Source organism: Trachurus trachurus (assembly GCF_905171665.1).
Source record: "Trachurus trachurus genome assembly, chromosome: 17".
NCBI classification, from domain to species: domain Eukaryota; kingdom Metazoa; phylum Chordata; class Actinopteri; order Carangiformes; family Carangidae; genus Trachurus; species Trachurus trachurus.
In genome coordinates, this window is record NC_139900.1 from 21,542,867 (window position 1) to 21,564,687 (window position 21,821).

The 21,821-nt window shown below is 42.6% G+C and overlaps 1 protein-coding gene across 1 annotated transcript in view; it reads left to right on the top strand.

Moving 5' to 3' along the window:
- Positions 1 to 1,300: 1,300 nt before the first annotated feature.
- Positions 1,301 to 21,821, top strand: part of xrn1 (5'-3' exoribonuclease 1) — a 29,285-nt gene continuing 8,764 nt past the window's right edge. The window contains exons 1-31 of the mRNA XM_083991179.1: positions 1,301 to 1,541; positions 2,749 to 2,981; positions 3,646 to 3,743; positions 5,894 to 6,003; positions 6,579 to 6,689; positions 6,809 to 6,894; positions 7,031 to 7,118; positions 7,244 to 7,412; positions 7,921 to 7,988; positions 8,300 to 8,437; positions 8,718 to 8,884; positions 9,652 to 9,741; positions 9,942 to 10,098; positions 10,252 to 10,371; positions 11,124 to 11,293; positions 13,269 to 13,386; positions 13,982 to 14,077; positions 14,295 to 14,398; positions 14,808 to 14,942; positions 15,102 to 15,264; positions 15,638 to 15,751; positions 16,365 to 16,463; positions 16,566 to 16,681; positions 16,819 to 16,965; positions 17,168 to 17,257; positions 19,087 to 19,222; positions 19,311 to 19,367; positions 20,058 to 20,190; positions 20,399 to 20,468; positions 20,573 to 20,768; positions 21,645 to 21,737. Of these exons, the coding sequence (XP_083847305.1) occupies positions 1,467 to 1,541; positions 2,749 to 2,981; positions 3,646 to 3,743; positions 5,894 to 6,003; positions 6,579 to 6,689; positions 6,809 to 6,894; positions 7,031 to 7,118; positions 7,244 to 7,412; positions 7,921 to 7,988; positions 8,300 to 8,437; positions 8,718 to 8,884; positions 9,652 to 9,741; positions 9,942 to 10,098; positions 10,252 to 10,371; positions 11,124 to 11,293; positions 13,269 to 13,386; positions 13,982 to 14,077; positions 14,295 to 14,398; positions 14,808 to 14,942; positions 15,102 to 15,264; positions 15,638 to 15,751; positions 16,365 to 16,463; positions 16,566 to 16,681; positions 16,819 to 16,965; positions 17,168 to 17,257; positions 19,087 to 19,222; positions 19,311 to 19,367; positions 20,058 to 20,190; positions 20,399 to 20,468; positions 20,573 to 20,768; positions 21,645 to 21,737 (3,747 nt within the window). The 5' untranslated portion in view covers positions 1,301 to 1,466. The remainder of the gene's footprint in view (positions 1,542 to 2,748; positions 2,982 to 3,645; positions 3,744 to 5,893; positions 6,004 to 6,578; positions 6,690 to 6,808; positions 6,895 to 7,030; positions 7,119 to 7,243; positions 7,413 to 7,920; positions 7,989 to 8,299; positions 8,438 to 8,717; positions 8,885 to 9,651; positions 9,742 to 9,941; positions 10,099 to 10,251; positions 10,372 to 11,123; positions 11,294 to 13,268; positions 13,387 to 13,981; positions 14,078 to 14,294; positions 14,399 to 14,807; positions 14,943 to 15,101; positions 15,265 to 15,637; positions 15,752 to 16,364; positions 16,464 to 16,565; positions 16,682 to 16,818; positions 16,966 to 17,167; positions 17,258 to 19,086; positions 19,223 to 19,310; positions 19,368 to 20,057; positions 20,191 to 20,398; positions 20,469 to 20,572; positions 20,769 to 21,644; positions 21,738 to 21,821) is intronic.

Here is a 21,821-nt window from a genome sequence, read left to right on the forward strand (position 1 = left end):
TGATCATATTCTAACTTGATACTTTTGGCATTTGAAGATTTCACTTGAGTGTACTTGTGTGACCGAGTTATGTGTTTACTGCTGGTAATAGGACTCATATGAGGATGGGATGTTCAGAAGTTGTATGAAATGATAATCTGTCTCCTGGAACACATCTGTGCTTGATAAAATACCAGAGAGCCACAAAATATCATGTTTACACTGGGGCTGTTGCAGTTCGTGTGAAACCTGTTTCTGCTAGAGGCATCTGTTCTGGCTCTGTTACCTCAGGAAATTTCACACTGTCATTTGGCCTGTGATAAATATGGCAAACAAAGAATTAGCAGTTGGCCACTCAGTAGGCCTAGAACCTGGAGACTCAATTGTCTGCAAAATGAAAATTATACAAACACAAAGAGATTTTGGGAAACATTTAACAGAAGAAAAAGTAAATGTGATAATGCCAGATCATTTGAAATGGCTGCTTCTGAGGTAGGCTATTCTGTGCTTAAAGCTGTGTTTTAGGGCATGATCTGATATCACCAAGTAATTAACAGCCCAGGAGCGCTGTTATAACCAACCGGTTAGGTTTAGGGTTAGGGTTAGTCCTGTGCTGTTGTTTACTTGGTGATATCAGATCGTGCGTGTTTTAGGCACACCTGAATTTGCTTGTGTGTGTTTACATAATTCACTTTTTTTCTACAATATTTACAGATTACAATCAAGATCAAAAAATTGAATGAAGTCATTGAATGTCTTCAAACTTAGACTTTTCTAACATAGTACTAAGTCAAAATGAGGCACAAAATTCCTCAATTTCCAAATTATAATGGTCACCAATATCAAAAATGTTCAACATTTCAACAGTAGCCTAATGTAATAAGTCATTATCATGACCTATGAATAAAAAAATATATCACATGGTTTATATTAAGACAATATTCTTAATTGTTTATTCAGATTTTATTTTATTTTATTTTATTTTTTACATTTTTTACCATATTTACAGATTACAATATTTTAAGAGTAAAAACTTACTAACATACTATATCAAAATAAGACAATTTCCAAATGATAAATGTCACCAATATCAAAAATATCCAATGTTACAACTGTAGCCTAATGTAATAAGTAAAAGCCATGATCATGACTTATAAAAATGTCACATTGTTTTATTTATTTATTTTCTTCTAATTTTTATTTTCTGGCGGGAACGTGTACCACAGCGACCACTGCGGAGGGGAAGAAGAGGAGACCATCAAAACAAAGGAACTCTTGTTTCCATTGTAGCGGCGGAACGTTTTAGCGGACGGACCACGGACAACGAGCTAGTTAGCGGCCGATGGAAACAAAACCGGACTCCACTGAACGCAACTTGTGAAACCTTGGCTGTGTTTTGTTTTGTTTTTTGCTAAATAACATCTGTGCTCAGTTTTGACCACACACCGGTTCGATCCAACAGTTGTTGTTAATTTCCTGTGGTGAAGATGGGGGTCCCGAAATTTTACCGATGGATTTCAGAGCGGTATCCTTGTCTCAGTGAAGTTGTCAAGGAACATCAGGTAAGAAAGCAGATATGAACGTCGTTAGCTTCCCGATCCGCTGTTACCGATAGCCGCAGCGTTAGCATCCGCTAGCCGTTGGCTATCGGCGAGCTAAACACAGAGAGAGGGCCGTGGGACTCTGATTCCACGTAGCGTACCGGTGTTATTGACCCTACCACAGGACAGCTGTCTCATTACAAACCCGTTTTCACTGCTTTATTTATTTCTACTCAACAAAAACCTCTCCTATTTACCGAATTCCGACACTTACTAGCTTGCCGTTTTAGTCGTCTGTGGGCTCGCATTTTAACGTCCAGCGGGTTAAAGTAGATAATATTATTGACCAAACGAGTTCGGTCTTTGTCGGTGAAGAACATTCTGACCGACAATAACAATAACCATTTCTCTGACAGCCAGCAGGCTAACTAACTCTACACCCACAGATGAATAGAGGCTGCAGCTAGTTATTGTTGCCCGGCTAGTTCACTGCCACCGTGCAATGTTGCATGCAATTGCAATGTTGGGTGAAGTAAGTTCAGTTGGGTGAAATATAGGCTACTGTTGTTGACATCAGACCGTGGGCGACATTTGAAGTGAACCTCTCGTTACGTTAGTTAAAAGGCTGCTCGGATGGACTTTAGTGACCTAGTTCCCTCTGTAGTGGTGGGAGATAGTGTTTCAGCGGCGGAGCAGCGGTTTCATCAGCTGGACGTGGTTCAGTCAGTGTCACTGTCGTTGCGTAAGACAGCAGAGGCGTGTGTGCGATTAAGACAATAAAAGAGACAAAAAGTCAATATACTGGATCACAGTGATTATAGAAGATGTTGTATGCCCACTTCTGACATCTAAGATCACACCATGGTGACGGGTGCACAGACACACTAAATGTTTCACTCACTGTTACAAAACGTAAATGCCAACAGAGCTTCCAGTTTTACCAGAGAAAGATCTTGGGCTCTTTGTCTGCACCAGGCCAGGGGAGCCTGCTAGAAAGCTTTTGGTGACTGATAAAGACAAGCTGACTTTTTCATTATCGGTGTCCAAAGGTTAGCATGTGAATGGCAGAATGACCCAAAGACACACAAACTACAAAAAAGCCATTGACCTCCTCACAGGAAATGTTTGTTTGAAACATTTCAAAAAGTCAGGACTATTAAGTTAAATCACTTATATTTCACAATATATTAACCATAACTATTTGTGTTTTGTTTCCCTCGCACTTTAGATTCCAGAATTTGACAATCTCTATCTAGACATGAACGGGATCATCCATCAGTGCTCCCACCCGAACGACGAGGATGTCCACTTTCGCATCTCCGAGGAAAAGATTTTTGCTGACATCTTCCATTACCTTGAGGTGCTGTTCAGGATCATCAAGCCTCGCCAGGTCTTCTTCATGGCTGTGGATGGTGTGGCGCCCAGGGCCAAGATGAACCAGCAGAGAGGACGGAGATTCAGGTAGAGAGACAGGGCGTCAGATCCTGTCCTCTGTTTGGGTGCAGGGCTGAGGGGTCAGCTCGGGTCGTCTGACCCCGGTTCTGTGACTCAAACCTTCCAAACCTGCAAGATGAAACAGCAGTGTGAAACTCAGGCACTCCTTCCATTTTAAATAGAGGGGGAGTTGCTGCACATAAATATAATCACAGGACATGTTGTGACGATGTTAATGTGTCTGTCTGGTTTTGTTAAAAAGGGTAAAAAAAAAAAAATAGGTGCAAAACATTATTAATAATCTGATGATGATGATTTGTCTGCCCTTTCACCCAGAAACGCTGCTCCTCTCGACCGTGAACGCATTGATTGATTGAACACGATTGTTAAATTTAGGTTGTTGGAGCAGCTTTTCAGGAGGTTACCAAATAAAGAAGTGGAATTTTCTGAGCATGCCTGCACTGTGATGTCAAACCTCCAAGTGAAAATAATGTCGCCCTTTCTTTTTAACTTATCTGATCCAGAGTACAGCTCTGTCCGGAGCCACAGTCGTAAACCTTTTGTTCTGTATCGGCCGTCTAACAGGAGAATGAGATCAAAACTGACTGACTCTTGACTATTTATCTTCAAAAATTGACCTGTGAGAGTGACCCGCTGGAGTCTGTGTTTTTTTTTTTGTGTGTGTGTGCAGGTCTGCCAAAGAAGCAGAAGACAAGATTAAAAAAGCCCTGGATAAAGGAGAGGTCCTTCCCACAGAGGCTCGCTTCGATTCCAACTGCATCACTCCTGGTGGGTTTGCTGCCACAGGCTTTACACTGGAGCAGTGGTTCTAGATCTTTTCTACATCTTTTTTACATCTTTTTTACATCAAAGACCCCTATTGGACAAAATTTCGAAACGAACACAAGAAATTCACAAATATTTGTTCTTGACATGACGCCGCTGGAAACATTGTCCACTCCACACTTTCCCATTCTGAAAACTCGCCTTTTACTTTTGCGTCACTGCACGTATTGCAAACGACTCCAGTCTCGGTTGAAAAAGAAAAAAATCTCGCCGACTTTCACCGGTGTTCCCTCGTCCGTATTTGTACTGTGACCACAGACTGTGACAGCCACTCCACTTTCAACGATGCGTGTTTTTTCTTTACCTTTCCGGCAGTCTCACAACCCTCCCGTTTAGCCATGGCTGAATTGCTATGCAATAACAAAAACGCCACAACAGCGGCGTCATAACACATTGATTGGCTGTCAAGCTAAACAACCGCTGCGTATTGGCTGGACAGCGCCTCGTGGGCATGCTTCTTTAATGATGACTGGCTGACAGCACCCTGTCATCTGTCACTCATTACAGTGATAAACGCCCACAGAGGTCATAAATTTCACAATTCGAAGCGCACATTAGGGAGAAATAAACCGTAAACTAGTCGGGGATATTCGAGTGCGCAACTTCTTTTGTCTTCTGCGCAAAGAGGTGGGGAGCAGTGCGCAATTGCGCAGTAAAACACCTTAGAGGGAACAGTGGCTCCAGGCCATATTTTATTTTCACTGCGGTTACAACTAGTGTCTCTCTGACTGTACACATACGGAAGGGAACAGCCTCTCGGTTAAAACTTAAAACTTAAAATTTGAGTTTGGCAGCTGACAGGAACACTCTACGGGTTGATTTAGTTTGTGATTTATTTTCACGAGTAACATAACGTTTCTAAAATAATAAAAATAAGAATCCATGGATGGTTACCATGGAGATGGATAAAACAACATGACATGGCAGAGTAATATGTTTAGTGATGAGTCAGGCGTGCTGTCATGCTGATTTGAGCACGTTCTAAATGTATTGTTGACCAATCAGATTGCTTGGTTGGAACTACTTGTTGTATAATAATGTTAATTTCTTAGTCTGTATGTTCAAATTAGGGCAAATTTTGGGGAAACAATTCTGAAATTTCAGGAAAAAAAGGTAATATTTCTGGAAAAAAGAATCTCTAGATAAAAGTGGTAAAATTTCACAAAAAAGTTGAACCCTTTCAAGGACCCCTGGGGGTCCCCGTACCCCACTTTGAGAACCACTGCACTAGAGTAACATCACACATGGAATTTGATAAATAAATATGACGGGTAATTTACAGTCTGTTTATTTTTGTGAATTTGGAAACTTTGCCAAACCTCTAAAAGTGATAAAGGTGAATTACAGAATAAACCTAGAGACACCAATGACTGAGAATTGAAAGGGGTTTGTAACCCATTAACCTGCACTGCCCTTCATGTTACAACAACAAAATGGCAGGGAAATCTGCTGAACGTGACTAATGCAGTTTTCATATTCTAGTTCCCCCGAGGAAAGTTGGAGTTACTGTTCTGATGTTCTTCCTTGTCTTTCCTTGCAGCTCCTCAGTTAAAATGTCCAGAAGCGTAGGGACCACACAGTCCAAACCTGTATCGTGACACCGCATTAAAGTGATTCCACTTTTAAAACAGTGAAATACACAGAATTAAAATTATTCAGGAAAACACAGAATGCTGATGTTGGATCAGGTTTTTGGTATCTGCACTTATCCTCATCTCGAGTTACTGAGAGACTGATTCCTGACTCTGTTCCCAGTGTGTAGTCGAGACCAGGGTTCGACTGAAAGCTCTGACTGCAGCCAAAACTAACCGAATAGGGAGACACACCAGAGACTGAATGAGCACGGTGTCTCCTGTTTATCTGCTGTGCCAGAGTGAAAGCAGCTTCAAATAACTGTGTTGATCTATTTAGGCACAGGTATTGCTGTTGAGATTTAGGCCGTTTGGGTCGAGGTGCATTTTTCTACATGCAACTATGACTATTAGTGAAATCATGTTGGTTTTTGAGCCTGATTGTGTTTTATACAATGCTGACTTATCAGATGTAGACTTGTTAGCAGCAGCTGTTTGAATGCCATGTCTGTTTCCCCTCAGGCACTGACTTCATGGCGAGGCTTCAGGAGCAGCTCAAATACTTCGTCCACAACAAGCTCTCCACTGACAAGCTATGGCAGAACGTCAGAGTCTACCTGTCTGGTCACGAGGTGTGTGTGTGTGTGTGAACAGCTGATTCGTTGAGAGTGGACGCTGTAGGTTCAGTGGCAGCGTGGTAGCACCACTGCGCTCCCTGTCACCTTTCAGTAATCCTATCCAATCTGATCCATTTTTATTTATGGAGCACATTTAAAGGGATAGTTCAACATTTTTTTTTTTTTGCAAAAGGAATGTATTTATTGATGACGTTTCAGTACTAGACCTTCATCAAGTAAACGGTTTGTTGACAATGACGGGAGTGGTAACAGTTGTATAGTAATCCAAGGACAATATGAAATAACTTCAAAGAGAAGCACTGAGAGAATTCGTCATTAAGTCCCTCAGGTGCCAGTGTTTGCAGCGTGTAAATCCAATAGGCCCCCCTTGCCTTTCAATGCACCTGTCTGTTTATGAGTAATGTAACGGACCATAAAAACACACCAAATAAAAGCAAAAGAAAAAAATGAATGGACAACAACAAGAACATGAAAGTGTTTAACTCCTGGACTGGGTTAAAAAGCCAAAGAATTTTTAAGGCAGCATCTGCTTCATCAAGTGTGTGTATGTGTGTGTGCTTCTCTTCTAGACGCCGGGGGAAGGTGAACACAAGATCATGGAGTTTATTCGCTCAGAGAACTCAAAGCCGGGTCACAACCCCAACACCCGACACTGCCTGTACGGCCTGGATGCTGACCTGGTAGGGTTTGCGTTCCTGTGGTTTAGAATTACACGGGTGCATGCACTACTGCTGAAATCCTCTGTGGACGTCTAAAAGATGCTCACTCACTCCATCTTTGCTCTCTGTGTGTGTTGTAGATAATGTTGGGTTTAACCAGCCACGAGCCAAACTTCTCCCTGCTCAGAGAAGAGGTCCGCTTTGGAGGAAAGAAGAACCAGAAAAGGTTCTCTTCTCTCTTTCCTGTATTTTTATAGTTCTTTTCTTTAAGTTTGTTTGTTTTTTTCTTGTTGCACATCTTTTGTCTTCTACACTATTCTACATCTTATTTTTCTGAAACCTGCTTTTTCCCTCTCACCCAGGATAACAGCTCCAGAGGAGACGACTTTTCACTTACTTCACTTGTCTCTGATGAGAGAGTACATTGACTATGAGTTTTCAAATCTCAAGGTGAGACACAGACACATAAGTGAAATGCACATCACCATTAGTATGATCATGTAAAATCCCCGATGTCTTATGGCAGTCCCACTCTGCTGCATTGTGATGTTTCTGAGTGTTTTTTTTTTTTTCAGAATCATCTTGGTTCTGATTATGACTTGGAGCGGGTAATAGACGACTGGATTCTGATGGGCTTCCTCGTTGGAAATGATTTCATCCCTCACCTTCCTAATCTTCACATCAGCCACGATGCTTTGCCTTTGCTATACAAGACCTACATCAGTGTATTACCCAGCGTGGGAGGTGAGACACACACACACAGTATTATTCTACCTGTTTTAAAGGGATAGTTCAACATTTTTGGCAAATTGGCCCATTGAACAAAAGTGTGTAACCAGGTGCTGAGTCCAGGGACTTGAACAACTAAAAGAAGAAGAGGACTCGCCACACTGTAGATGCTCCCAAAGTGTACAAAGATTTTATTGGAGGACTACATTAAAAACGAGCAGTGCGCTCTTCGTCAGGTCAATTAGGACAGTTGCTTTCATGTGTTCTTTAAAGTCCCCCTCCTTCCTTTTCTGCTGATATGTCCTCTAACACAAGAAAAATGCTACAGGAACATGTGAAAAGCACGAAAAACACGATTTTCATGGGAGGGGGTCTTTAAGTAGATAACACAGGATCCACCCATGGGCTAAGGTAAGGGTTAAATTGGCCCATTGCCATTATCCCTATAGTTTTAGGAGTAGGTTCGTTACCTTTAATTGTCGGTGCAAGCTATTCTTTACATGAAAACTGTTTCTTCATGCAGGTTATCTGAACGAGAACGGTCATCTAAACCTCAGAAACTTTGAGAAATACCTGGAGAAGCTTGCTGAGGTGAGATCCCAGTGTGAAGCTCTGTGTAAATGATCTATTATATATAACTGATATGTAATATAATCAATGATGATATCTTTCAAAAATGCTTAAACATGTTTTGTCAGAAAGTGCATTTGTTGTTGTAATTTTTTATTTCTTTTGTTTGTGTAACTCTGTACAGCATGCAGTTACAGTTACTATTGCCTACTGCACCTATTTTAGGAACAGTTGCTAATGATAACATTTGCATTGTATTTAAGTGGTTTAGTTAATGAGTTATTACATGACTGCACCCCTCTCTCCCCCCCCCCCCTTCTGCCTGCCTGCAGTTTGACAGGGAGCACTTTAGCGAGGTGTTTGTGGACTTGAAGTGGTTCGAGAGTAAAGTCGGTAACAAGTATCTGAATGAAGCGGCTGGACTTGCAGCAGAGCAGGAGGCTGCCAGCAAAGAAAGCAACAAGATGGAGGTAGAGACCCGGTGATAACAATGATCCACTGTTCTCATGTGTGTGTTTCCCCTGTAATTTATAACTTTGCTCTTGTGTGTGTGTGTGTGTGTGTGTGTGTGTGTGTGTGTGTGTGTGTGTGTGTGTGTGTGTGTGTGTGTGTGTGTGTGTGTGTGTGTGTGTGTGTGTGTGTGTGTGTGTGTGTGTGTGTGTGTGTGTGTGTGTGTGTGTGTGTGTGTGTGTGTGTGTGTGTGTGTGTGTGTGTGTGTGTGTGTGTGTGTGTGTGTGTGTGTGTGTGTAGGATTCTTCTCTCTGTCTAGCAGGTCTGAGCTCCTCAGATGAAGTGATTGGAAAAGAAAAGCTAACAGTGGCGGAGGATGAGGAAGAGGACGATATATTTGAAACAGAGTTCAGACAATACAAGCGCACATACTACATGACCAAGATGGGTGTGGACGTGGTTTCTGAGTGAGTGTATATATGCAAACACACACCATTCACAGAACACCTACAAATGACTTGTGATGCAGAGCTGATCACCAAAGTAAAGGTTAATTGTTAAAGGGATAGTTCAACATTTTGGCAATTTGGCCCATTGCCATAATCCCTATAGTTTTAGGAGTAGGTTCTTTACCTTTAATTGTTGGTGCAAGCTATTTTTAGAATGGCGGCGCAGAGCCGTGAGCTGCTCAGAGCTACGCTACGGAGGCTGATGGAATTTCTTGGTTTCCCTCATCAAACTCATCAAATACACAATCCAACAACTCCAAAACGCTCTGGTGGACAAGTTGTGACCTGCACATTCACCACGCTATGAGATAATAACGGAAGGTTACAAGACAGAGTTGTTTTCTGGGCAAAAGCAGAGATTGCTTGCTGAAAAACTGCCTCGAACAGGAACGCGCATCAGCAGTTTTGCATGAATTTGCCTTGAAAACTGTCTCATAACATTCCGCTATTACTCTTATTTTTTTTTACGTTTTGGAGTTGTTGGATTGTATATTTGTTGAGTTTGATGAGGGAAACCAAGAAATCCCATTAGCCTCCGTAGCATAGCTCACGGCTCTGCTCCACCGTTCTAAAAATAGCTTGCACCGACAATTAAAGGCAACGAACGTACCCCCAAAACTATAGGTGTTTGATAGTTTTATTTAACACCCCAGGTCTTCATTTAAGTAAACTTACCAGCACATGATTATTTCCTTAAAATCTCCTTTTTAATTCTCCATTTACAGTGAGTTTCTAGCCAAGCAGGCCAAGTGTTACGTGGAAGGAATCCAGTGGATTCTCCACTACTATTACCATGGTGTCCAGTCCTGGAGCTGGTAAGAACTACTCTCACACATGTCACTCACTCTCTGCTCTAGTAAAGCCTGATCATTTCTTACTGGAAGCTTCACATAGGAGAGTTTCACACCTTTCTGTGCACACAGTCCAATTATAGTGAAAGTCGGAGCGAGTAGAGTGAGTCGAGTCGAGAGTCTTTGCCTCCATCCATCTTTAAATGATGTGCGTGTTTCTCTAGGTACTACCCGTTCCACTACGCTCCCTTCCTGTCTGACATCAGAAATATATCTGGCTTAAAACTGACGTTTGACCTTGGAAAGCCCTTCATGCCCTTCCAGCAGCTTTTAGCTGTCCTGCCTGCTGCCAGTATGGAGCTGCTGCCCGAGTCTTACAGGGTAATATATATACACACACACACACAGAATTTGGATGAATCTTTGCACCACAAATTTGTCTACATTTGGAAAATAATGTTAACATAGCATATTATTGTAAACTGATTAACTCAGACATGAATAAACAATGATGTATTCATTTTATTGTTTCAGCACCTGATGACCAGTGAGAGTTCTCCAATTATTGAGAACTACCCCCAGGACTTTAAGACAGACCTCAATGGGAAGCAGCAGGAGTGGGAGGCCGTGGTGCTCATTCCCTTCATAGATGAGGTAAACACACACACACACACACACACACACGCCAAATGCTGCAGATGTCTTGAAACCCACAAACAGTACATTCACATGTACAGCTAAAGATTTGAGCGTCTCGTCTGAGTTCTCTCTTTGTCCCAGTTGACATGCAACAGGGAAAATCGAATAACTGGCGGTGTCCTCTTCCTCAACATAGGTGGTAAGACGTAGTTTCAGCGGGTTAATACGGACCACTTTCCGTTCAGCTTTTCTGTCCCCGATTAAAAAAAATGGAAATAAATAAGTTAAAGTTTTCAACTTCAGTTCCTCAACGGAGGCACCGGTCCGAGCCGAAAATAGGCTATTGTCTATACAAATGACTCGGGTTGTGTCGGTCCACAAGCTTCCTTTTTTTTTATTTTTATAAAACACATTTTCTTGCTGGTTGCACTGTGTGAAATGCACTCAGTCAGCGCTGATGCTGCTTTTTTAAAATTTTCTTTGCCAGGTTTGGGCCAGTTTCTGTGCTACGCTTTGTGTCATCTTTACTGTTGTGAAGCATGCGCACAGTATAACTCCGATTACATGCAGAAGAAAATCGATTTCCAGTCGCATTGTTTGGGTGTCTTAGTCGGATTTGGAGAAGGCCGGTATTAGTCGGACTAACGCGTTTGCGTGCACTCCGTTGTCCAGTTAAAGTCGGATCAAGGCAATGATTTGTTTTTTTTCAACCGTCATGTAAACGTACTGAGTGTAACCATATGTCATGTGATGTGTTTATTGAACAGAGGTGCTTACTAGCAGCCATGGAGCCCTGCAACTACAACCTGACTAAAGCCGAGAAAGCCAGGAACTGCCACACAGAGTGTGCAGTCTACTCGTATGATGCTGACTTGGACTTCACCTTCACGTCCAGCCTGCCTCAGCTGTTCCCCGACATCATCCACTGCCACACCAGGTAGAAAAACACACACAGCAGTGTTTCCCCTACCGTTCTATTGGCGGGGCGGCCCGCCCCGCCTGCACGGGACCCCGCCCCCCCTGAAAAACGGGACAAAGCGGACCTGTTGGTCTGATAAAACTGTTGGAGCGCTCCACCTGAAGCACCCAAGCTGCCCAAGCAACCAAACGGCGCTATTCGCACTCTGCCATCTGATTTTTAAATACCAGCGCTCACGCCGGGTACACACCGGGCGAGGAAGCGCCGCGAACCACATCAGCTGCACCGCGGCGTGCACCTCCGCGGCCGGCTCGCGCCCTGCAGGGATCGTTTTGGCGTCTGGTCTATTTTGTGCCCGAGCCGCGAGCGACCGCATCAAGCCGGGCAGGAAGTCAAACAAATAAACACAAGAGAATCAGAGGTGTACTGCGAAGCCAGTCAGGCTCTCCTGTACTACAAAGGTGGCTCTCTTTTAACCCGGCTAGATCACCATGGTAACTTATGCTTAGCCCATAACCTGTGGTCCCGACCAGGTTATGTTCAGAGTTTAATCATAAAACTGGCAATAAAAGCACCGCTGTTTCACTATTTAACTCATTTACAGCTGGCATCAGCTTTACTTTGAAAGTCCAGGAGCTGGATCAGAACGGAGCGTTTGTACGGAGGGAGAGATCAGCTGATCCGCTGCTGTTTACTTTCTCTCTGAGCGTCTCCACTGAGAGTTGTCTCCGCCTCCTCACCCGTTGAGCTGAGCGTCAGGAGACAGGAGCTCATTATATATTAGACTATAGCCTATATCTTATTTTTTATACAGTCAGTCACCACTGAAAGAAGTTGTCCACTCACAGCAGGACAGATGGATAATCGGTAAAGTTAATAATTTCACTTAATGTGGCCATGAATAAATCAATTTCGATGTTTCGCCTGTTATATTTCAGTGTTGCCCAAACGCAAATCTTTGTTGTCTTTGTACAGAGACAATATGAGATTTGCTTGTAGCCACAGCACCTAAAAAAACCCACTATTTTCATACGCACACACATACGCTCAATAAAACACACACTCGTATTCTATAATTTCGATCAGTGAAATAGGCCTATGAAAACAATATAAAATAGGCTACAATTTAAAATAACTTGTTGCTCTAGTTTATTTAATTTAAAGCAGTACTAAAGAACTTTCAGTTTTGGTTGAGTTTGGCGGCGCCTGTGTACCAAAGCGGTAGTGTTTTGCCTGAAGGAAGACTCCATTTCCCATGAACACTAGCGTGAAGCCCTGTAAATATCCTGCATTAAAATTAAAGCAGAAGTGAGTGATATATTTGTGTTAATATAAGTCTTAAATAGTTATATCTTCCGACAGCAATCACTTACATAGAGTGTTTGGACCGAAACACGGGTCTCTCAGTCCCTCTGCTCTGCTCTGAGCCGAAGAGAAAACATTTATCGTATCCTACAGTTTTTATCCAATGAGGAGAGAGAACGGCATGCAGGGCTGTGTGTGCAGCCAAGGAACGCCGTGAATGTGGTGACGTAGCGACGAGCACTGTTATGGTGCGTTCAAGGAAACTCGTATTTTTCCGACCGTGAAGTGGTACCAGTTCGATCTGGTACGAGTTCACGGGTCGGAAGTTACGAGTGGCCGTTATAGTGACTTTTCACTTTGCTTGTCGAAAAACTGCCCCAGACAGGAACGTGCATCAGCGGTTTTGCATGAATTTACCTAGAAAACAACAAAAAACAAACAAACTCTCGTAACGTTCCGTTATTATCTCATAGTGTGGTGAATGTGCAGGTCACAACTTGTCCACGAGAGCGTTTTGGAGTTGTTGGATTGTGTATTTGGCAATGGGCCAATTTGCCAAAATGTTGAACTACCCCTTTAAACTTTGAACAAACTTGTATATATATACGTGTATATATTTTTTTTTATCATTGCTGTTGCATTCACTTGTCTAGTTTTAATCGCCTTGTGTTGTGTTTGGTTGACCCAGGAAAGCTCACATCCCCATGGACGCCTGGCAGGTGCCTCTGGACCATGTCAGCAGGCACATCGACCGCTCAGCTCTGTACTTCTGTGGCTTCCCCACTCTACAGCACATCAGGCACAAGGTAGGTGTTTGTGCACTGTCTCTGTGTTGCATGGCCGATGACATTTAAAAGCTCAGCCCCACACAAACTGGCTTTTTCTCATGAACTTTAAATCACAGAAACTACAATCTCATTTCAGACAATCTAACCAACACTGAACATTTGTCAAACGTATAACGGTGTATCACACCTGCACTGTTTTGCACATGATTGAACAGAGCCGGTCTGGACTAAAACACCTCCCTAGACCCATTTAGAGGAGGTGTTCTTTGTCGGCTCAGGAGCTGATTGAGATATTGTGCACGTTTGAGCTTCAAGGCTCAACAGACACTAGTGCACAACCCAGTGTTTACTTTGTTGCTGCCACCTCAGACACATGTATTTTGTACTGATGCTTGAAATTTACTCTATGAAAGACACTGAACCTGAGTGACGTTTTTCAAGCCCATTAACTGATTCAACTATAAGTGTGAAAAGCCCTACTGTCCCACAGGAATGTTTTTCTTCTCTCTGTCTTTCTGATATATTTTTTAAATGACCCAAAAACTAACACCCCCTCGTTCTTCTCTCCTTTTTCCTCCTCTCTTTCATACCTGGTCTCGCTATCTGTCTTCAGTTCTATAAAAAGAAGGCTGGGGTAGTCATTTTCCAGCAGAGCAGCAGAGGGGAGAACATGATGCTCGAGATTCTTTACAACCAAGAGGGAGAGACGGTGAGTTTTTTTTTTTTTTTTTTTTCTTGCTCCTTCTCCTATGCTCCTTACTAGTTAGTTACTGACATATGTATGCAAACTTATAAAATTATGTTTGTTTTGCGCTCGACTTACTCTCTGTATATCTGTCTCTCTGCCATTTTATTTTGAACTTACTTATGTTGTGAATCTGTGCCTTTTCATCTACATTCTCCATCTTTTCACTCTGCATCCCCAGCTGTGTGATAACGTCGCTGCACAGGTACTGGGCAAATCAGTGTTTGTGAACTGGCCCCACCTAGAGGAAGCTCGGATCATTGCAGTGTCAGATGGAGACACAAAGTAAGAATCAGCGCTGCAGCTCAAGCGTCCGATGATGTAACCGTGAACATGTTAAAGATGTCCGAAAATATATGTATTTTACTTTCACATGAATTGCAGGTGAAATGTTGTTCCATTGTGATGCAGCTTTGAGACTTTTAGACTGACACCCTGTAATGGAAGCGTTTCAGCAGTCAGTCAGAACTGAAATCAAAATTGTGTTGTTTAATTGGAATCGTGGCGAATAACCCTGTACTTACTTTGAAGAGTCAGGTTATGCTTTAGCTACAGTGTTTTTTGACATAATGCCACAGTGGGGCGCCAAAATTAGAGTCCACCCATGTACAGTTTGTGAATGGGACCAGTTGCGTGGATGCACAGAGTTTGTATTTATGTGAAGGATGAATCAATCATTCACCCTGTTCTGCAGGTTTTGTCTGGAGGAACCTCCCAGCATCCAGAGAGTGTATGACCGACCCTCCACTCCCCCTCCCACCAAAGTCACCTGCCTGTCTGACAAAGAGCAGAAGGACTGGGTGAAGGACGTCCAGGGACTCACTGAATAGTAAGGCACACAAAACGGCACAGATAAAAACTTTTAGAGAATATACAGCTATTTTAAACCAGATTGTCATCAGAGTATTTACATCCGTTTTAGCCAGTAGAGTTTGCTCTCTTGTTCTTTCCTGAAATTTGCGCATGCTAATTGTTTTCATTTTTTCAGTTTCTTGAAGAGGAAAGGCATCACTGTGAACGAGACAGATGTGGTTTTGTACGGCCAGTTGCTGACAGGAAGGAAGTATGTCCCCAAAGCCAATGGAGTGGTGGAACTGGAGAAACAGTGGTCCAAACAAGTCCTGCCTTTCGCCTTCCAGACTGTGGTTAAGGTACATATATTTAGCATATGAGTGAAAATACAGATAAAACTCACAGAAACGCCTGTGAATATTCTCATTTGTCCAGGTCATAGTTATCTCAAGGCTTCATCAGTTCATGTACGCATCTGACCAGGCTGGGACTGGTCAGATGCGTACATGAACTGATGAAGCCTCTTGGATGAGAGGTGAAACGTCTTCCTAGACAAATAACCAAGTCCAGTTGCATTGATTTAAATCTCCTTGGGAACTCACAGAAACACACAGTGAAACTTACAAAGCTTTATTTGAAGCTGAAACACTTGGCTGTAGCTATATAAATCCATGAGATATGTTTTGGCATCATTGACTCTCACTAACTCTGTGTCCTCCTTCATCTTCTCAGGACATCAAGGCCTTTTACTCGTCTCTGACCTGTTTTAAGAGCTTAGACGAGCTCTTCCCTCAAGCGACCACTGTCTTCATGGTGGGGAACCCGTACTACGGCGCCATGGGAGAGGTACGTGTTATCCTTATCACATCATTATAGAAAAAAATGACCCCATCACTGACCCACTCTTGTCTCACAATGCTGGTTGTAGGGAATGACAGAAGTTCATGTTTACTAGAGTTAAAGTTAACTAAGTTGAAGTTTCATTTACACACATGGGCTTGGAACCAGTGTCTCCTTATAAGGACATTTTTTAAAAAGTCTACTGGCTTTCATAACGTTTCATGTATTGTATGTACAGTATAAGGCATGGGCATTGCGAGTAATTAGTAAACTAAGTAACCTAACCTGGTCTTACTGAGGTAACAGATTACTTTAATAAAAATTGAATGACTCATAAATGTATGCCCCGGCTTCCTCGGAGGGGAAAACTTTTTATTTTATTTTATTTTTTCAGTCGTTAGCGGTGCTTATTTATTAGGCCACACTACATTTTGGCGACTACGTTCCTCTCTGCCTCGCATCGTCTCAGGAAATAACTCGGAAAGTTTCAGAATGTTTGTCGGCTTTTCTACCAGACTTGATGATACCCATGGTCACCCTCCCTAAGGCTTACCCCAAGGGGACTCATTAGTTTCCTTGTCCTCCTTAGTCACCGTTTCTTTTGTCCCTGACTGAATAGGTGCAGGACTCGAGTGATGTCATCAAAGATGGCAGAGTTCGTGTGGTCTTCAACGTGCCGCATGAGCCGCAGCTGGAGCCCTTAATCCAGAATCAGCATGTAAGAAACACATACACAGTTATAGGCTTTGAATTGAGAGTACTTTCCTTCCTCATGCATTTATGCTTCATGAACGTGTGTGTTTGTGTTTGTGTTGTACAGAAATACTGTGTGAAGTACAGTCCTGGATATGTTCTGGCGTCTCGTCTCGGCATCACCAGTTACCTCGTCTCCCGCTTCTCAGGAAGCATCTTCATCGGCAGAGGCTCCAAAAAGAAGTCAGTGTTAATTTATTCTAGAGTAGACCATCTTAAAGGTGTATTCATTTGGATTTTATTTTGTTCCAGTGTTAAAGACATTTGATTCCACTCCCTAAAGTGTATGTGTTTTGTTTTCCCTTGTTCACTGTGTCCAGTCCCTGTGGGGAGCAGAGAGCCAACGTCGGCTTGAACCTCAAGTTTAACAAGAAGAACGAGGAGGTTCCTGGCTACACAAAGAGAACCGAGAAGGAGTGGCTCTACTCGGCTGCTGTGGAGGAGCTGCTCGCTGAATACCTGGACAGGTAGAAGAATGAATAAATAGAAAGAAAGAAAAAGAGTGTTCTGTTCTGTCTCTGTCTCTTTGTAGCAACACTGACAGTCTGCTTGTATTCTAGAATTCTGAAGCAACATGCCACTGTAAAAAGCTTATTCACACATTTTAAATGGTGGAGTGTCTGAATTTTTTTAAGTGATTTTTTATTTTTTTTTTAAATGTGTTTATAGATTTTCTGAGGTGTTCAACACAGTGTCCAGAAACAGTCATGATGATGTTTTCTATGAGGATGACATCTGGCCTGGAGAGGACCAAAATGGGTAAAATACACACATACATACATATTCACACACTGGATGTACATGGTTAACTGTTGACCGATGACAAGAACTTTGACTAGGGTTGCAAAATTCCAGGAATTTTCGAAGTTGGAAACTTTCCATGGGAATAAACAGGAATAAATCCGAAATTTACAAAATTGAAGGTTGGCCTTTAAAGCAGAAGTAAGCGATCCGGTCGTTTTGGCTAATGCTGCGTTCCAGGCAGGCTTTTGAAACCGTAAGTTACGACTTCAAGTCACGACTTACGACTTTGTAGCGTTCCAGGCAACTCGTAACTCGCGTTTCTCCGACCTGTTGCCTGTGAAAGTGCACTATAACGGCCACTCGTGTTTTTCCGACCCGTGAACTTGTACCAGATCGAACTGGTACGACTTCACATGTCAGAAAAACACGAGTTACGGGTTGAACGCACCATAACTTCTTGTCAGCCGATGGAGTTAGCAGCCCCCGCCCTCGTCATGGATCTATTGGTCCTCGTCCCTACGTCACCACATTCACGCGCATCCCTGGGCTGCACACACAGCCCTTCATGCCGTTCTCTCTCCTCATTGGATAAAACTTGTAGGATACAAGAAAAGTTTTCTCCTCGGCTCAGAGCCGAGCAGAGTGACTGAGAGACCCGTGTTTCGGTCCAAACACTCTAAGTGATTCCCGTCGGAAGATATAACTATTAACACAAAAATATCGCTTACTTCTGCTTTAACAGGGAACTTTAATATAGTTGGGGAAAATATATTGTAGGGGGGGGGGGGTAATATTTTACTCAACATTCATGTTTTTGTTGTTCAGTAAAAGAATTGATTGTTCATACAAGAATTAAAACTTGATAAAGTTCTACTCACAAATAAATGTAAAACAAAATATATACATTTATGTTTGGATATGATACAGTTTGTTTAATTTACCCCCAATTTCCAGTTAATTCCCATAAATTCCCAATAATTCCCATAAATTCTCATGGAAAGTTTCTGGAAATTTACTGGAAATTGTCCACCCCTTTGCAACCCTAACTTTGACAAATTATATTACTATCAGTTATTTATTTATTTATTAGCTCCTTATGTCGTCAACTCATGGGAGCGTGTTGACACGTGCAGACTTCCACGTGCCTTCAGTCATATTGTGCAGCAAAAAGTTACACAGGATGATTGACAGTATGTGCCAGTTATGCACCACAGTCGTTGTGAGGGAAGGTCAGAAAATAAATGTAGCCTAAATGTGCATCATCTGTAACACTGCAGCTGCTAAAAAAAAAGGACGTTGTTGCAACCTCCAGCCGGTTCACCTGCAGCTGTCGGAGGAGCCTCTGCTGTTCCTCTCTCGTCAGCCTGGTGTTTGGCTGCACTTTGTATAAAAACAGTTCAACATTGGAAGATCTAACTCCCATCTGAGACAGAGCGCAGTGGATCTGGCGCTGATCAGCTGTTGCAGCGCATGTGTGTGTGTGTATTTTATAACAGCAAAAAAAAGAAAAGAAAACCATTGGCGATCGCCCCCGTGAGCGTTTTAATCTTATCGGTTAATGGTTAATAATCGGTTAAGTGTCGGTTATTGGTCATAAAAAAAATTCAAAATGTGCATCCCTATCACACACATTTGGTCAGTGATTACATGTCCTCTAGATAATGACAGTGGAATTTTACAGTTTGATTTATGTGGAAAGAGTTAGTCAGTTCTGAGGAATAGTGTTGACTTGAAGCAAGTAATAAGCATACACAATACATAATTTGAGAGGATTGTATGTTCTGGATTAGTTGAGTTGCAGGAGTGTTGATCAGTGACCTCTGACATGAACTGACCTCCCACAGGGCAGAGAAAGTTGGCGAAATCACCTCCTGGTTGAAGAGCCACCCAGTCAGCTCCATCAGCAGGGCGTCATGTGACCTACAGGTGCTGGACCCGGCCATCGTGGAGAGGATCGAGGAGGCAGTGGAGAAAACCAAGGTGAGAGATTCTGTCTCTTTACACCACCTACTGTACTCACTGCTCCTCATTTACTAACCTTTGCTCAATGTTTCCTGGAATCACTCAGGTGAAGAAGAGCACCAAGAAAGTCCGTGTGACAGTGAAGCCTCATCTGCTCTTCAGAGTGAGTACATTTGTTCTCCTTTGAATAAACAGATGCTTATCATGCAACTATTGATTTACATAGAGCAATTATACAAATGAAATTGCTTAATATTGCTTGGTGTTTCAGCCTCAGTTAAAGGGATAGTTCAACATTTTGGCAAATTGGCCCATTGCCATAATCCCTATAGTTTTAGGAGTAGGTTTGTTACCTTTATTTGTCGGTGTAAGCTATTTTTAGAATGGCGGAGCAGAACCACGAGCTGCTCAGAGCTACGCTACGGAGGCTAATGGGATTTCTTGGTTTCCCTCATCAAACTCATCAAATACACACTCCAACAACTCCAAAACGCTCTGGTGGACAAGTTGTGACCTGCACATTCACCACGCTATGAGATAATAACGAAACGTTACGAGACAAAGTTGTTTTCGAGGCAAATGCAGAGACTGCTTACCGAAAAACTGCCCCCAACGGGAACTCGCACCAGCGTTTTTGAATGAATTTACCTAGCAGCTCGTGGCTCTGTTCTGCCGTTCTAAAAATAGCTTGCACCAACAATTAAAGGTAACGAAGCTACTCCTAAAACTATAGGGATTATGGCAATGGGCCAATTTGCCAAAATGTTGAACTATCCCTTTAAGACGGGCCACTCACTCTCTCAGAGATTTATAATATTTTATTATATCCTAATATGACACTTGCTGTGTGTAGCCGTTGGAGCAGCAGCAGGGTGTGGTTCCTGACCCAGATGCAGATTATCGGCTGTTTGACAGAGTGGTCAACATCAGGGAGGGCTTCACCGTCCCACTGGGGCTCAGAGGAACTATTATCGGCATCAAAGGAGGTGAGGACATTCATATTATGTTTTTCTCATATTTGTTTATACAGTTAAAACATTTACCAAAGCTTCAGTGATTTTCACAGGAAGTGTGAATCATTTAAAGGAGAAAATCTACATTTATGATTCTCAGTTTTTTTTTTCCTTTATCAAAACCATATTCTTTTCTTTCCTCAGAGTTAATATTGTTGTGTTTTTGTGTTTGTGCTCTCAGCGGACCGTGAGGCTGAGGTTCTGTATGAGGCGCTGTTTGATGAGGAGTTTGCCGGTGGTCTCAACATCAGGTAGCAACACTAATCACACCTGCTGCATGAATAGATAAGAACACGGAGCTGCTCAAGAGTCACACACATTTCCACTAGACTGATTTCTTGTCCTGTCTCCTCAGGTGCACATCGCCTCGTGGTTACCGCCTTCCTCCCTCCGCCCTCATCAATCTCTCCCATGGCTCCCGGGTGGACCACACCTCCCACAAGCTCACTGCCATCGTCAAACCTCAGCCTGTCGCCGGCGCCAACTTCAACTCACAGCGACAGCTGGCCGGCCTCAACCACTCTCCCCGGTCACCGTTTATACCCACGCAGGTAAGAGGAAAGGGAACGCACTCACTGTTTTTTTTATTGTTAAAGGATCCATCACCTGAAAATCAATTTTTTTCAGGTTATTATGTATACCGCAATCTTCTCTGTCACTGATAATAGCTGAAATGTTTTCTAAATAGAGGTGTTGCGGCTGTCTTTCAACAAACTTCAGCCGCTGAGGAACTTAAAGCTCTTTTGTGACGCATCCAAAAACTCCAAGGGTCCACGATCAGTTTAAAGTGTTTATTGTAACAAAAATCAAAAAGAGCCAACAAGCAGTTATAGCAAAAAGGGGAAATAATACGTGCCCTTTCAATAAATAATAATGATGATAATGGTGAGATGGTAAAGTGAAATGACGGTGAATTGACGGTCAACAAAAGATATATGAGCTTCTAGTTCTCTCTCTCTCTTTGTGTTCAAAACTCCCGCCACCACATGTTATGTGCTACTTTTCCCTCTGCGCATGCGCAAATGTTTGGTATGTTCTGAGTCAGGAAGTGCGGTGTCAGTCTTTGTTGTTGTCGTGCACGAGTTGGAGTAAAGTCATGAAAACGTACAGTTGTCGTCGGAGTTATTGAACTAACACCACACACAATAAGTAAAGAAAATAACCACACCCTCTCGTTGTGTCAACGCAATGACGCCATCAACGCAATAAGGTAAAACCCAAAATGGCAGGCAAAAATATATTTTAGCTTCTACAAGAGGTGAATGTTGCATATTATTTCTCAAAAATAAGAAACCCCTTCAACATCTGAAACGGATATAAATACCAGGTGATAGATCCTTTAAAAATGATAAAATAACATCTTAAATGACTCATGGATCCATAAAATGTTTCCTAACCTTTCACATTCTATTATCCCCTTTTTATAGCACAACAATAAACAAGGTGTAATAAAGGCAGGCTCCCAGCAGGGCAACAGGAACTCCCCCTCTAAGGGTCCCATCCAGAGACAACAGGGCAAGGTCGGTGCACTGTCTCCTGTATTCTCACTCTTATGGGCTGTTCTCATTTCCTCTTGTGACCAACTACATGCCTAAAGTGACTGT